The following is a 15,932-nucleotide window of genomic DNA, read 5'->3' as shown; positions in this document are numbered from 1 at the left end:
TCCCTGTCACAAACTGCCACTTAACGCTGCAGGAAATCAAGCTCCTGTAGGGAGCCTAGAAAGATGGGTTCAGATGAGAATCCATCCTGAACTGTATCCTATTGAAACAATGGCTTCATCTGAGGGAAGTTAACACTGTGGGGAAGCGAGAGGCTATTTCCACTTGTTCTTTTTAATTTTCGTTGTCGTTGTTTCTGGAGTCTCTGTAGACCAGGCCGTCCTAGAACACGTCTGGAACAGAGACCCCCCCTACCTCTGTCACCAGAGGGCTGGGATTAAAGGTGTACAGCCCCAAGGCCTGGGAAGGTATTTTCCTATTAACCTCTGAAAACGTAAACTCCTACAGCGTGTGGCTGCTTAAAAAGGCAACCAACACAGGCCCATGAAATGGCTCGAAGGATAGGCGCCTGCTGCCATGTTTGATGGCCTGAGTCCAGTCCCTGCAGTCCACACCATAGAAGGTAAACGACTCCGGCAGCTTGACCCTGGTATGAACACCACGGCACCTGTGTGCTTGAAAACCCTCAAAGACAACAAACGCAGCCCAAACGAACCAAACTTGAAAATAAATATATTCACAATCTGTAGTTACACTCTCCTTGTCACCCCCATACTGGTGGGGAGCGCTGGAGAATCGTCCACCCGTCTTTAGAAAGTCCGGTGCGGCAGCACCTGTCACATGTATGGAGCGTCCTCTGCACAAAATGTCCTTTGTGTTTCCCATGTAGGCTTGTGTATTTTTCTGGATCATTCCGTTTCATCTTTCTAAACCTCAAAGTTCTTTACAAAACACACCCTTTGTAGACAGAGGTAATATACATACGAATTCTTCAACACAAGTCTGTACACACTTGCAGGTACCGTGGTCAGGAAGGGAAAAGTACTGAATGTTGCTTTAAAAGGGGTCATTGCTTTTACTTTTTTTTTTTTTTTTTTTGGTTCTTTTTTTTTCGGAGCTGGGGACCGAACCCAGGGCCTTGCGCTTCCTAGGTAAGCGCTCTACCACTGAGCTAAATCCCCAGCCCTGCTTTTACTTTTTACAGTCTTGTGTAGTCCGGGCTAGCTCAAACTCACTGTGTAGCAAAGGATGGCCTTGAACTCCTGACTCTGTTTCCCAAGCGCTGGGAGCACAGGCATCCGCCATCACACCCAGCACTCGGTCATTTTTATGGGTAAAAACAGTAAGAGCCAAGGACATTAGCCAGTGCTAACACTCAGGAATTCATACACTAAAATTTACTGGTGCGGAGTAAAAAAGGCCGTTAACTGTTTCCTAACGACCTTACTAAAACGAAGACTCCCCCGAGCTGCAAACGCCAGCAGGACGCTTGCAGGTGCCCTAAGGAAGAGAACCGTTCAGGGCAGCCCGGCAGCGAGGATGTTCCCAATGAAAGCTTTGCCTTTTAGGACATGCTCTATCTCCTTTTCTTCAATCTTCAGAGACACCTGCAGAGAGAAAAGGACTTTCCATGATGAAGAAAGAGCACACGCGCTCATAGGCATACACAGTCACACCCCCCATCATAGTTCACTCTCAGACCGGCAGGCTAACTGCTGCCGTCCTCAATGGCCCGAATCGAACTGCCCCGTCCTCACATCTTAAGCCCTACCCAGCAGAACTATTCACTTCTAGTCTTTACTTTGGCAAAGGACATGCGCTCCAAGACAGCACGGTTAAAAGCGGGGACTCCTGTACCTTGGTGAGGCGGCTCTCCTTGTTTTTCTTCAGTCCCACAATGCCCCTGGATTCCAGGAGTCCAGAAAGGGACAAACACTCAGACTGGTCTACGGCTGCCACCTGCTGTTTACGACAGACGCTACTGTAGGCTTCGTATAACTGCGGGGAAATGAGGGAGAACAGATCTCACTTAAAAGCCACATCTCATAACCTTACGGATTGAAAAACAGAAGTAAACCCAGAAACCGTGTCTTGAGTTACCTGAATATCCCCCCCCCCCCAACCCAGTTTCACTGAACCCTCGAGTAGGCAACAGACCTTTGGTGCCCCAAATACTTTATGATTATCCTTGAAAAAATTCATTCAGTGTGTTTTGCTGGCATGTATTTATGTACATACACCACTTTCATGCCTGATGCCCACGGAGGGCAGAAGAATTGTCGGAGCCCCTGGAGCTAAAATTACAGATGGTTGTGAGCCACTGTGTGGGCGTTGGGAATGGAACCCCGGTCTTCTGCAAGAGCAGCAATTGCTATTGATGGTTGAGTCATCTCACTCGAAGGTAGAACTTAGGAACGGAGCTCTATGCAAGTTCGGTGGGAAACAGAGACGAGACAAAGATGGGTTCTACGCAGCCCCGGAAGGCAACCGTACTGGCTCTGCCTCCTAGGTGCCAGGATCACTCATTATATCACCACATCTGGCTAATGGTCAACTCACTGCCTCTGCCTCCCAGCATTTTGTTCTTAAAGGCACGGGCCACCACTGCTTGGCCTTAGCTCATGTTTTTGAGATGATGCCTCACTACTGTGTAGTCTTGGCTTAGAACCCACTATGTAGACCAGACCGGGTCAAATGTGCAAAGTTCCACCTGCCTCTGCCTCCCAAGTGCAGCGGAGCCTCGGCTCTACCTGCCGAGCCTCGAAGCTTACCTTCCCCAGGGTGACCTCTTTGATTTTTAGCCGCTTGGTCAAGAGCAGCAAAGAGCAAACCAAGATCTTCTGCTGGAGAGGAAGGGAATCCTGTGTGTTTTCTTGGCTCAAAGTCACCCTGTTACCATCAACTCCCGAAATGACTTGGGATATGTGAGCGAGACCGACACGCTTGGGAACCAGCGACTCGCAGGGTGATTTACCTGCAAAGTAAATAAGCAAGACTTATATTTAATTCCTTCCTTCCTTCCTTCCTTCCTTCCTTCCTTCCTTCTCCTCCGAGACAGGGTCTCTTGTGTAGCTGCTCTCGAACTCTGTCCTCTGCTCTGCTTGCCTCTGCCTCTTGAGTGCTAGGATTAAAGATGTGCACCACTACCGCCTGGCACTTTATTCCATTTCTAAAATACGGCCTCTATATGCGTGGAGACGCACAATGCAGGTTTCAGCTAAAAGAAACCCACGTGCCCACGTGACAGCAAAGGTTGTTTCTGGGGTGGAAGATGAGGGGAAAGGCAGTCCCAGAAGGCAGGATTGTCTTTTCCCTGGGAAATAAAGTTCCATTTATCTTGTCCTTTTTTTTTTTTTTTTGGTTCTTTTTTTTTTCGGAGCTGGGGACCGAACCCAGGGCCTTGCGCTTCCTAGGTAAGCGCTCTACCACTGAGCTAAATCCCCAGCCCCACCCATTTATCTTGTCCTTTAGAATGTAGTTTAATGTTGAGAAGATAATTAATCTACCCTCCTGAAAAGGCAAGAACCCGGACAGATGCCAACAAGGACGGCTAAGCGTCCCAGAGGCTGTCTGGGGACGAAGCCTGGTGCTCCAGCACTTGCCTTGTGCAAAGCCCCTCAGCCGATCCTGGGCCTAAAACTCTGAAGCAAAGCCCAATAGCAAAAGGAACAGTTGTGGAAAATCATCTAATATTTGGAATCAAGTGGGTGGGTAAGCATGGCTAGTAACTCAGTCCTGGCTTAGGCCCCACACCCCAGATGGCTTTCCCAAATGACCTCTGTCTGAGGTTCCCTCACGTGTCCAAACTATTCTGTAAGACACTTGAGAAAAATGTCGGGGGCTAGCCTAGCGTGTAGCGCCCTCCCCAGAGCTGGAGGCTGGGAACTACGGTGAAGGCACACGGGCCGTGGTGGCCCCACTGCTTGGAGAAGAGCAGCTGCGGGAGAGGCAGGATTTGCTCTCTAACAACCTATGCCTGCAGTTACTTCCTGAGGCCGTCTGCAGTTGCCCCACAACAGCTTCTATTGCTTTACCACAAGCAGGAAGCTGCAGAGGGCTAATAGAGAAACCAGAGCTCACGGATCGAGTAGCAGAAGTTCTACGATAAAAGGAACTCGGGGAGTCTATCCTTACTCCCTCCCCACACAATGGCAAGGTCCCTTCTGAAACAATCCCAGCGTGACACCTATCCCATCCGTCTGTTTCAAGACTTAAGAGTCGTGTCTACGTTCCTGTGCTGGCCTTGAACTTGTACTGGGTGCTTGGATCCCGGGTATGGCCCGCCACCCTTGCCGTCTAGCCAACTTCTTGTTGCTTGTCTTCAATGCTGGGGAACCGAGTTATTTCTGCGCATTAGAAAGTCCCTCTTATTTAGTGGAAGTCACCATCGCTATAGCTTTCTATATAGCCAGCCTCCCGCCCCCAGAAGTCAAAAGACAGGAAGTAGCTCATTCCCATAACCTACACCAGGAACCTGGGAGCTCTTTTAGCAGCGTGCGCCAGTGCTGACCCGAGGGCCACTGACGACCCCAGGGCCACTGACGAGCCTGTGTGTTATTGCTAGGGGAAGGGAGCCTGTAAGGATGGAGTAACCTACAGACAGAGAAAACAGTCTACACATTGGTATACACTGCCTATTCACTGCCCAAGCACTAATTTGGGTTACCATTTGAAAGCCTTTAAACGGCTTCTACCAGTAAATTCTGACGAGGAAGTTTCTATTCTGAACTCTCAACCAGAAGAAACAGGTCAGCCCTCCCTGTTTCTAAAGACTAACGCGGGGTTGGGGATTTAGCTCAGTGGTAGAGCTCTTGCCTAGGAAGCGCAAGGCCCTGGGTTCGGTCCCCAGCTCCGAAAAAAAGAACTAAAGACTAACGCTGGACACCTAACACTGGTAAGTATATGGTTTGCAGCTGAGTGACATCCCCCAGCGAAGAAAAGGGAAACCAGCCTTGTCCGTGACAGCCCCGGGGTCTGTGCTCTGCCTCGCAGACTGCCCTGAGGTGAACTCACGATCTGCGTGCTCCCTGAAGCTTTCTTCCTTTCTCCCCTTTACTTACCAGGCATTACCTTCCCCCACAGAACCACCTAAAGGGCACCAGACATACCCTGAGAGGGTGGCTCAACCTTGCAACCTCATTTTCGTTCCCAGAGCCTAGGAAGAAACCTTAGTCCTCCAGCCCCACCATTCACGAACACCCCTGGGAACTCATTTCTAGTACTACACAGACTGACCCTGGCAGGCAAGACTGCAATGAACCAGACGAAGCCACACCCTGCTCCCTCTTGTATCGGCTGTGGGAAGGGAGATTTAACTGGGTCTTTCCCCCTCCTCAGCAAGGTAACTCTTTAGAAAGGCGGATAGGAAGCAGGTAAGCTACTCACATTCGGAGAGTGGTTTGAGGACTGTCTGGCTCCTGACATCCGACTCCACAATTTCAATAGCTCGCCTATGAAAAAAGATTTCTAAAATTAATTTAGTTTGGGCCAAACCAAATATCACACCAAGCCACCATACCCCAAAGCAGGCACATTAACTAAAAAGACATTTTTAAAAAATTAAGGACCCAGGTTGGAGAGATGGCTCAGCGGTTAAGAGCACTGACTACTCTTCCAGAGGTCCTGAGTTCAAATCCCAGCATCCACATGGTAGCTCACAACCATCTGTAAAGAGATCTGATGCCCTCTTCTGGTGTGTCTGAAGACAGCGACAGTAAACTCATATACATAAATAAATAAAAAAATCATTAAAAAAAATGTCCCTTACAAGTTTGGTGCCCAGCACTCACAACAGGCAGCTCACTCAACCACCCAATGCCCTCTTCTGGCCATCACAGGCACTGCACATACATATAATAGTCACAGCACACATACACACAGCTAAAACAGTAAATATTAAGAGGCCAGTTTACGGGCTGGGGATTTAGCTCAGTGGTAGAGTGCTTGCCTAGGAAGCACAAGGCCCTGGGTTCGGTCCCCAGCTCCGAAAAAAAAAAGAACCACAAAAAAAAAAAAAAAAAAAAAAAAAAAAAAAAAAAAAAAAAAGCCTTTTCACGGGGCTGGGGATTTAGCTCAGTGGTAGAGCGCTTACCTAGGAAGCGCAAGGCCCTGGGTTCGGTCCCTAGCTCCGAAAAAAAGAACCAAAAAAAAAAAAAAAAAAAAAAAAAAAAAAAAAAAAAAAAAAAAAAAAAAAAAGAGGCCAGTTTACATAGTGAGTTCCAGACCAGTCAGTTACCCAGGAGACCCTGCTTGAAAATAAACTGGGTTATGTTGTGGCCTAAGAGAGACTTATCTACCTTTAAAATAACAACTCCAGGAATTTAGGAAACACTGCTACTCTTCTCGCTTTTACGATGTCAGGTAGGTTGTCATACACTGAGCCAATAACATTTTAGATGAGGAAAAATGTCTTGGGTAGCCGGGGTATACAGTGTGGGGCTGGACAGCACTCCCACCCAGCAGACCCAAAAGGGGAGTCGTCAGATATAGGAGGACATGTGTTGGCTAATCTTGCTGGCCTGCTGCATGGTCATCACTCATAGCTGTCGGTTTTTCTCAAGTAAGTTTGCTGACTAGGGAGAACTCTCAGTCTAGAGCACACCATCTAGCAACAGGAAGAGCTTCCTCTCCCACTGTTCTTTCTTAAGTGCTTTGCCCACAGGAGGCCATGGGCAGACCTGGATCTTCTGTAAGGCAATAGGGGTAAGTTGGACCAGCGGGCCAGCACAGCAGAGGATCATTTTAATGGACCCAGTGCCCCTACTGGGAGGAAGAACTTTCATCAGTCAGCACAGAGGTTTTCCCCAGCAGGAGGAGCTGGGGGACAGAAGAGAGAAAGAGGTCTAGGGTAGGACTTGGGGGACCACCAACTGGAAGGAGGAAGGGGTGCCCACAAAAGCAAAGGAAAGAAGAAAGTCTGAAGGCAAAAGGTGGTTCAGGTCCATAAATAAACCTGCTTGAGACCAGCGGATGGAAAAGCAAACTCGCATCTTTTTTAATACAAATGTAATTAACCAATCTATAATCACCACGGGGAGTGCTGGCAACATCTCATTTGCTTCTCCCTCCGTAGGTAATGGACTGATAATGTCTCAGACATTAACGCGGTGGAAACCCAGCACTCCCCACTGAGAGACGAGTCCTCTTTTCCGAGCTCGGAAAGAGGCAGAGTGGAGCCTCTTAAGTCATATTCATCTAGGCGACACCAGATCATCAACATCTCCTTTTTTTTTTTTTTCCTTCAATAAAAACAGTCAACCTAGCCATAACTCACCTGCAAACATCCAGCGCTTTCCGGATGTCCCCTGAGACAGCAGATACTTTGCGGGCACAGAACTGAATCGCAGCACTGTCCAGAACCTGGTCTTTTGATACCTGCGGACGAGACCCAGGAGATGATTGAGTCAGGCTTAGTTAACACTGGCCCAAAATCCTAACTACCAGGAGACTACAGCAGGAGGATCTAAAGTCAAGTTAACACAGCGAGACTCTGTCTCAAATAAATGCATAGTAAATAGGAATGCAAAATAAAGAGAGCTCAGCACAAAACACTAGCACGAGAGGCCTCGTGAATTCCGGTACTGGTAATAAATAAAACAGGGACTGAACTCAGGCCATCAGAGCCAGCAGTGACTAGTAAGTGCCTTTACCCATGAAGCCACCACACTGGCCCGGGTCGCACTGTTTAAAAGCCATTAAGGAGTCATGAGCCCTCTAATTCCCACTCTTGTTTCGACAGTGAAATGGCCAATAAGCGAAACCACGTGCAGAAATTCACATAAAAATGTTCTCACTCATTATGGTCTGTAGGCGCTTGCCACACCATTAATAAAGCGATCAGATTGGAGTCTTTTAAACCTATCGTTTGCGTCCCATCGCGGAGAGCATCCCCACAGCAGAACTTGGCCCAGCATCGGCACTCACCTGACTAAGCCTATCCTGCAAGATCGCAGCTATCTGATTCCTGGTGTAAGGTGGGAAGTTCAGTAGCTTCGGCTTACAGCCTTCTCTAGCTTCAAGTCTCGGCAGAATTCTGTCCGTGAGATCCAGGGTATTAGCAATACCTGCGAAGGTAAATAACAATTACCACCAGCAGCAAAATCATCCTAGAAGGAAACTAAGCCCCCTAAGACTCCCAGGCTTAACCCAGCGTTTCAATGGTTGCTTCCGCTTGCCCCATACCCCACACTGGAAGGTAAGGTGGACCTAGTAGGTAGGATGTAGTACTTAGGTGGGGATAGTCGCTCATAGTCCCAACACAGGAGACTGAGACAGGAGGATCATGAATTTGAGGCTACAAGGGATCTTGTCTCCAGGAAGAAGGGGGTAAGAAAAGAGGGCGGGCAGGCAGACTTCTGTTGAATTCTAGGCTAGCCAGGGCTGCAGTGAGACCTGTCTTAAAAAATAAATCTATTGAGCCAGGTGCGGTGGTGCCCCCACTTTGATCACAGCTCTTGGGAGGCAGGCAGATCTGAGTTCAAGACCAGCCCAGTCTACAGAGCTAGTTCTAGGACAGCCAGGGCAAGGCAGAGAAACCCTGACTGGAACACCAAAACAAACCAAAAAAGCAAATCTATTGTTTCAGAATGCGGTATTTTGTGCTTTTCTTTAGAGCACATACGGGAGAACGGAGGCCAGGGCTTTGTGCACGCTAAGCACGTGATCTACCGGCAACTCACACCCCTCCCTGCCTATGTCACTTTGTACGATTGTGTGTTGTATGTACACATGTGTATTTGCGCTTCCCTGTGTGTGTGTGTGTGTGTGTGGGCGGAGCCCAAGTTGGTGTCAGATGTTCTCCTTTAGGGCTCTGCACCTTATTTTTTGAGTCAGGATCTCTCATGCTAATGCAGCAAGAACCTTGTCCAATGAGCCATCTCTTCAACAGCAGCAATACTACTACTACTACCACTACTACTACTACTACTACTACTACCACCACTACTATTACTACTACGCCCTAAATCATGCCCTCCCTGCTTCCTCCTGTGCTGTCTGGCTTCTTTGTCACTTTTTTATTCAGACCTAATAAAATCAATGTGCCTTATATTAGCTTACTCTACCACAGTAACTTTCTTATTTTGCTAAGACAGAAAGCCAGCTCATGATAGGTCTGTAACTTCAGTTTAGGGGATCAGATGCCCTCTTCTGGCCTCCATGGGTATCAGGGACCCAAGCAGGGAAGAACTGCATCCCGGGCAAAACACCTGTGCACATAAAATAAGGAGAGGAAACGAAGGTGCGCAGGGAAATGTCACAGCTCAGTGGATTAAACACTGGCTAAGTACATACGAGGAGCTGGGTTCAGATCCTCAGAAGCCAGGGAGCCAGTGAGCTCCGGGTTCAGCAAAAGTCTCGGCCTCAGTAAATAAAAAAACTGACAGTGAAGAACTGGAGAGATGGAGGGGCTGGGGATTTAGCTCAGTGGTAGAGCGCTTACCTAGGAAGCGCAAGGCCCTGGGTTCGGTCCCCAGCTCCAAAAACAAAAAAAAAAACAAAAACAAAAAAAAAAAAAAAAAAAAAAAAAAAAAAAAAAAAAAAAAACTTGACGGTAAAAAAATGAAGACCTGAGATGTCAACCTCTGTACACACAACATTCACATATGTCACAAGCTGAACAGACTTGAGACAATTAACAACGTGTCACATTAACAAGCAAGCACTAACCAATGAGCACCAATCGGGAATTGCTTAACCACGGCCACTCAAACAGTGTGTATAACACATCCTGCCCTTTGCTGTCCAGCTGATCCATCTCGTCCAACACCAACACACTACATAGAAAGAGACATCGTTAGTACCCGTCATATTCTCAACCTTCCAAGGCTTGATCTGAGCTAACCTTAGGATGCTTGCCTGAGGTTGGTAACACAACAGCCCCCATCACTAACTGGTATTGTCCAATTGTTTTCAAGGAACTTGCTTAAAAACAGTTACACTTTAAACTAGGCTTGGCAGAAATGATACACGCCTTTAATTCCAGCACTCAGGGGGCAGAGGCAGGCAGATCACAGTGAGTTTAATACTGGCCTGGTCTACAGTGCTAATTCGAGGACAACGAAGGACACACAAAGGAAGCCCCGTTTCAAAACAAAACAAAAAACAAACAAACAAACAAAACACCCAAAAACCAACAACAAACCAAAAAACCCAACCCAAACAAAACAGTTAAAATTTAAACTCAATAATCAGAAAGAAAGCACAGGGGCTGTGGGTGTGACTGGGTGGCAGTACGCTTATCTAACACACACAGAGCCCTGGATTCCAGCCCCAAAACCATCAATAAATAAGTTAGAATGTTCTGAAAATTAAGTTCTTTCCCGGGGTAACACCTTGCAGATTTCCACTGAGCATCAGGCAGCAGAGAAACACTCACATCATGGGGCCCCTCTCGGCTGTCAAGTGCTTTTCCAGCTTTCTCATCAAGTCCTTCCCGGTGGGTCTGCAGAGTTCCTCCCGACCAATCTCCTGAGCAATGGCTGGGAACACGGCCTGAGCGTTCCTCAGGGACATGCAATTCAGCACGATAGTTTTAAAGCCTTTCACTTCCTTCTAGGTTAAAAAGAAAAAAAAAAAAAAAAAAAAAAAAAAAAAAAAAAAAGACGGAAACATGGGAGGTAAGTTGGCTTCAGACAATAACTTCCTCAAACCTGACCAGGTCTCTGAGAGCTAACAGGACACGAGAGCGAAGCTCTGCTTTCTTTGGAAAGACTCATACCCTGAAACAACAAAATGTCTCACTTTTAGGAAGCATCCGATCTCTTAATCATGTATTCTTTCTTAACCCTTAAGAGTCAATTGTTGGGGGTTGGGGATTTAGCTCGGTTGTAGAGGGCTTGCCTAGCAAGTGCAAGGCCCTGGGTTCGGTCCCCAGCTCCAGAAAAAAAAAAAAAGTCAATTGTTGGGGGATGGAGAGATGGCTCAGCGGTTAAGAGCACTGACTGCTCTTCCAGAGGTCCTGAGTTCAAATCCCAGCAACTACATGGTGGCTCACAACCATCTGTAATGGGATCTGATGCCCTCTATATAATAAATAAATTTAAAAAAAAAGGGGGGGGGGGGGGCTGGGGATTTAGCTCAGTGGTAGAGCGCTTAACCTAGGAAGCGCAAGGCCCTGGGTTCGGTCCCCAGCTCCGAAAAAAAGAACCAAAAAAAAAGGAGTCAATTGTTGGGGCTGGAGAGATAGCTCAGTGGTGGCTGCTTTTCCAAAGAACCTGGGTTTAATTCCCAGCACCCATATAGCAGCGCACAATTGTCTAGAACTCTAGTTCCAGGGGACCCAACATTCTCACACAACCATACATGCAAGTAAAATGCCAATGTGTGGGGACACACACAAACATACATAAATATACACATAATGTTTCAGCAAAAGTGTCCATAATTCAGATTCTTAGCATACCTTGAAGTCCTGCAGAATCCGGCTTAAACAGGCAGTTTTCCCAGTTCCAGGAGCGCCAGAAAGGTAGAGACTCCCAGCTTTTTTCCCACAGATGTGCTCCTTCAGGAAATCCCTGATGACACCCATCTCCTGTTCTCTGGCAGGCAGCCGGTCCGGGACAGCTGTATTCAGGACAAGCTTTGCCTGTTGATAGCAAGTGCCTGTGCCGGAATAAAGGTCAATTAAGACACAGCCAAAGGTGACCGGGTTTCATTTGGCTCCACCAGCATAGTTCATGATGGCTAGGCTACCACATAAGGACTCACCTTCCTGCTTGAACAGTCGCATACACGCGGATTCCTTCTCTGGTGGGCATTTCTGCTCAGGATTTGTTTCGCTCTCTTGACCTCTTTGAGCGGAGGAAAGTATTTGGTGCTGGGGAACTCTGTCTTGTTCTTTTGGGGCGGAAGCCTTAACTGCCAGCTCATCATCGAATATTAATCTGCATCCCTTCCGTGTATGTGAGCGAGGGGGGCCGTTTTCCTTCCTGCCCAGCTTGGGCGGAGAACATGGAGATAAATGGGGAGTGTTGCACAGATTGTCATCACCTGAAGCACAGAGCAGAACTCACTCACTCACTGCAATGCTGTCACCCCCAAAAACACTAACTGCAGAATGTGGTCCTTCATAGGAGGACAGGAAAGAACTACAGACATCTCCCACATCCGGAAAGAGGTGGTTTCTTTCTCTGTTGAGACAGGAGACCCTGGCTATCCTGGTAACCCAGATGCCCCCGCAGTCACAAAAGATCTGTGTGCCTCTGCCTCCGGAGGACTGGAGGTGTGCACCACCACCACCACCACCGACAAGAGGTGAATTTCTACCTGAGTCAGAACCACCGAAGAAACTTCTCACCAAGGAGCAAATGTGGCCACCAGATGGCACCCCTGAATCTTATCATTTGGTAGTTCTAGTGGGGTGAAACTGTAAGGTTGTTTTAAAATAGGACTCGTCAACCTGGGCTCAAGGGACCTGACATCTCGGGGTAAAGAACTTCCCTCTCTGGGAAGCTGTTTGTGTGCATTGTTGAATGTCCAGCAGACTTGTTAGCTTTTTTTTTTTTTTTTTCTTTGGTTCTTTTTTTCGGAGCTGGGGACCGAACCCAGGGCCTTGCGCTTCCTAGGCAAGCGCTCTACCACTGAGCCAAATCCCCAACCCCAGAACATTTCTTTAAAAACAAAACAAAAAACAAAAAAAACAAAGCAAAAACAAACAAACAAACAAAAACCCACAAAAACAAAACAACAAGAACAACAAAAAAAGAGACATCAAAAAATGGAAATGATAGTTAAGTACTATTTGAAAACAAAAACAGGGCTGGAGAGATGGCTCAGACGTTAAGAGCACTGACTGCTCTTCCAGAGGTCCTGAGTTCGATTCCCAGCAACCACATGGCGGGTCACGACCATCTGAAATGGGATCTGATGCCCTCTTCTGGTGTGTCTGAGGACAGCAATAGTGCACCCACATACATGAAATAAATATATTTTTTTAAAAAAAGAAAAACAAAAATAATAAAAAAATTTAATAATCTCATCTAATTGTTTTTTTTTTCTTTCTCAAGACAGGGGTTCTCTGTGTAACTCAGGCTGTCCTGAAACTTACTCTGTGGACCAGGTTGGCCCCAAAACTCAAGAGATCCACCTGCCTCTGCCTTCTAAGTGCTGGGGTTCCAAGTGTGCTCACCACCTCCTGGCTTACTTTGTTGCTTCTTAATTTCACAAGTATGCAGGCAAATCTCACAACACTATAACTTCACGGAAAATTTAAAGGACAGAACCAAGGAAATGAAGATCAAACCTAGGTTCCTCAGCAAATGGTCCCTGTTAGTTGTCGACTTAACTGTGAAGTTCAGTACACACTTGGCAGCCATTATGGAAACAAATACAGCCCAGGATTTAGGGGACAGGCATCTCCGCACAGAGGTAAGAAAGGCTGACAGCTCAGTCATAGTCACACTCGCAGAGTGAAAGCTTACCCAAACGTTTTCGGGGACTGAGAGGCAGAATTTTTATGTCCGCACACGGAGTGGTGGGTACAGGCTGGACGTTTCTAAGTTTTACTTCACTGTCACGGGAGTTTGTCTTGCTCAGGGTCTTAGATTGCTTCTTTTTCGGAAAGTCGATGGTAGCTTGTGTCTGGGATCGGGTTTGAGGCATGATGGCCACACAACTGGATACAAAGAAGAATCAGGAAAAGCAAAGAGAAAAACACACAGAGCTTACTTTATACTGGGGACCAGGACTCCATAAGTCATGTTAACATAGCATTTTTAACATTTCCTGCCTCCGGTGCAAATCTATGTAAAAGTGTAACATCGGTCTGCCTAGTACGCGTAACATTCCGTTATACACATATTACACACTTCAGTCTTACCATACCTCAGAGGTAGAAACTATTAGCCCTCTCTTAAAGAGATAATCACAGAAAACCACGGCTATCCTGGTCATCCAGGGACCAGAACCCAAGTTCTTACACTTGAGCGATGCCAGAAGTTTATCTCCAGTAATTTCTATAATACTTCTAGTTCCTTCACTCCAGACATGCGAGACGTCTTTAGCACTAGTTTAGTTCCAGACATTTAGGCTCTCCCAAGTCCAGGCAGTGCAGCTCCGTCCTCCCCTGCACAGAACTAGCCAGCACTCCACAAAGCTCTCAACCCCACCCTACACCATTTCCTCCCAGCAGCTCTCTGCTCCTTCCCAACACTCCATGCTCGGACCGCTTCTAGAGCTCACAACGCCCTCCCTGACCCAGCCTCAGACCCCAGGCGATTTCCGCTCTCCACCGGCCTTGCTCAGACCAGCCTCAATTCTGTGGGCACCAGACCTCACGGAGCTTTGCACTCTTCAGGAATGTGTCGCTCAGTGCACGCTCCCCTGATCTCGATCAGAACCGCAAGGACTCTCCGGCCACAAGGTCCACAGCTGCTGCAAAGTCAGCTCGCGCCAAATTCGCTCCACCTCAGCGTTCTCCTCTCCCGCCAAAGCCCAGCCAGGCTTCTGATTAGTTGTCACTAATCACCACGCCTTCGCCGGTGGCAGTTGGCAGCCAATAGGGACAGCCCCAGGTCTCAGCGCCCAACACGAAGTCACACCCACTCGTCCAGGAGGGCGTTAACTTCAGAGACCTCGGAGGAAGGGCGCGCGCTTGCGACCACGCCACGCCGCAAGGCCTGGCGGGAAGTGTAGTTTTTGCTTCCACGCAGTCTACTTCCGCATTTTTATTTCTACAGGGAGATCATTGTTCCTGGTATTGCCTAACGTTCTCATTCTCCTGGGCTATCTTTGCTCCTCTTCTCTGCCAAATGTACCTATTTTCATTATTCTGGTGAGCTAGATTTTAAGGGGGCAGTCTTGTATGGCAGGAAGCAAATGAATGCATAAGGTCACAGTTTTCTGAGGGGCTGATGACTTGAACCAGGGTTTGGGGGGGCAAGTTCTAGACCTATATAAGCAAACTGACATCATCTCACTATTTGTTGACTTGCGCTTGAAAAGTGAGAAGCAAGTCCAACACCAAACGTACAATTTCAAGGTAATACATTCCAAGTGCCTTCTTAACATTAATCTATCTACACATCGTAGGGAGTAAAATTATGTCCCTTTAATTTGAAAATCTTTTATGGCCAAGCACTAGGGTTTCGGAGCCAGGGAAGACAGTTATTGGAGAGGCAAGCTGAGCATTTAATGAAAAATGTTAATTAGAGCAGTAATTTGCATGCTCTAAGGTTAATAACCCTTGGGTTCTTTTAAAGACCAGAACCCAAATCTAGGTAATGGTGAAGTTTATGGGATTTTGTTGTTTGTTTGTTTTTTGTTGCTTTCTCTTTTTTTGAGACTTTTCCCTTTTTTTGTAGCTCTGGCTGTCCTAGAACTACATAGAATAGGCTGGCCTCAAACTCAGAGATCTGTCTGGGTCTGCTTCTCAAGTGCTGGGATTAAAAGAATGCATCATACCTAGCTATAAAACATATCTTTTATCCTCCGATACCAAATAAAATAGACATAAAGCTAGGAATAGGAGAGCAACAGGACAACCATCAGTTAACTTATTTCAAATAGCTGGTAAGAGCTAATGAGTCTTTTTTTTTTTTTTTTTTTTTTTTTGGGAGCTGGGGACCGAACCCAGGGCCTTGTGCTTCCTAGGCAAGCGCTCTACCACTGAGCTAAATCCCTAACCCCAGAGCTAATGAGTCTTAAGTGTATAGGGCTGAGTTTGGTATTTTACCTCTATCACCTTAATGAGCACCCTAGGCAGTTTTTATAACTAGATGGAAGAGCTGATATTTGCATTTTAAAGTCTGACAGAAAACTAAACTCTTGACTACTTAATTATGGAGGAGGATTAAAAAGAGTTGGGTTGTAAACAGGTCAAGATGGTGAAGGGGTACATTTTTGTCCAGGTTTTCTAGCAGCCAAGAACTCCAGAAGAAAACAAGCTACAATAGACAGAGGAGAGGATGCTGGTTCTGCCAGGACAATGGAACCTGAGACCACCTCTAAGGCTCACATCTTTGTAACCTGAGGACCTAAAACCTGCCCACACTGTCTGAAATAGCAATATATGCCAGGTCAGGTTAGGAGATGGTGGCACCTGAGTCACAGGGGAGGGAGCAGGGAAGTTGTGTTTAGTGTGCATATTGCAACCTAA

The 15,932-nt window shown here is 47.1% G+C and overlaps 1 protein-coding gene across 2 annotated transcripts; it reads right to left on the bottom strand.

Annotated features, from left to right (window-relative positions):
• Positions 1–554: 554 nt before the first annotated feature.
• Cdc6 (cell division cycle 6) lies at positions 555–14,213 on the bottom strand. Of its 2 annotated transcripts, none has more exon segments than NM_001443721.1 (12): positions 555–1,446; positions 1,697–1,837; positions 2,611–2,813; positions 5,225–5,289; positions 7,113–7,213; positions 7,763–7,902; positions 9,506–9,612; positions 10,215–10,390; positions 11,241–11,440; positions 11,546–11,827; positions 13,258–13,451; positions 14,109–14,213. In NM_001443721.1, coding segments are annotated over 11 exon segments (1,686 nt in total). In that variant the 5' UTR covers positions 13,439–13,451; positions 14,109–14,213; the 3' UTR covers positions 555–1,356.
• Positions 14,214–15,932: the final 1,719 nt, after the last annotated feature.

The sequence above is a fragment of the Rattus norvegicus genome, chromosome 10, assembly GCF_021556685.1.
Source record: "Rattus norvegicus strain SHRSP/BbbUtx chromosome 10, alternate assembly SHRSP_T2T, whole genome shotgun sequence".
NCBI lineage: Eukaryota > Metazoa > Chordata > Mammalia > Rodentia > Muridae > Rattus > Rattus norvegicus.
The sequence above is the reverse complement of the archived record's forward strand: the minus strand, read 5'-3'. Positions and strand labels throughout refer to the sequence as shown.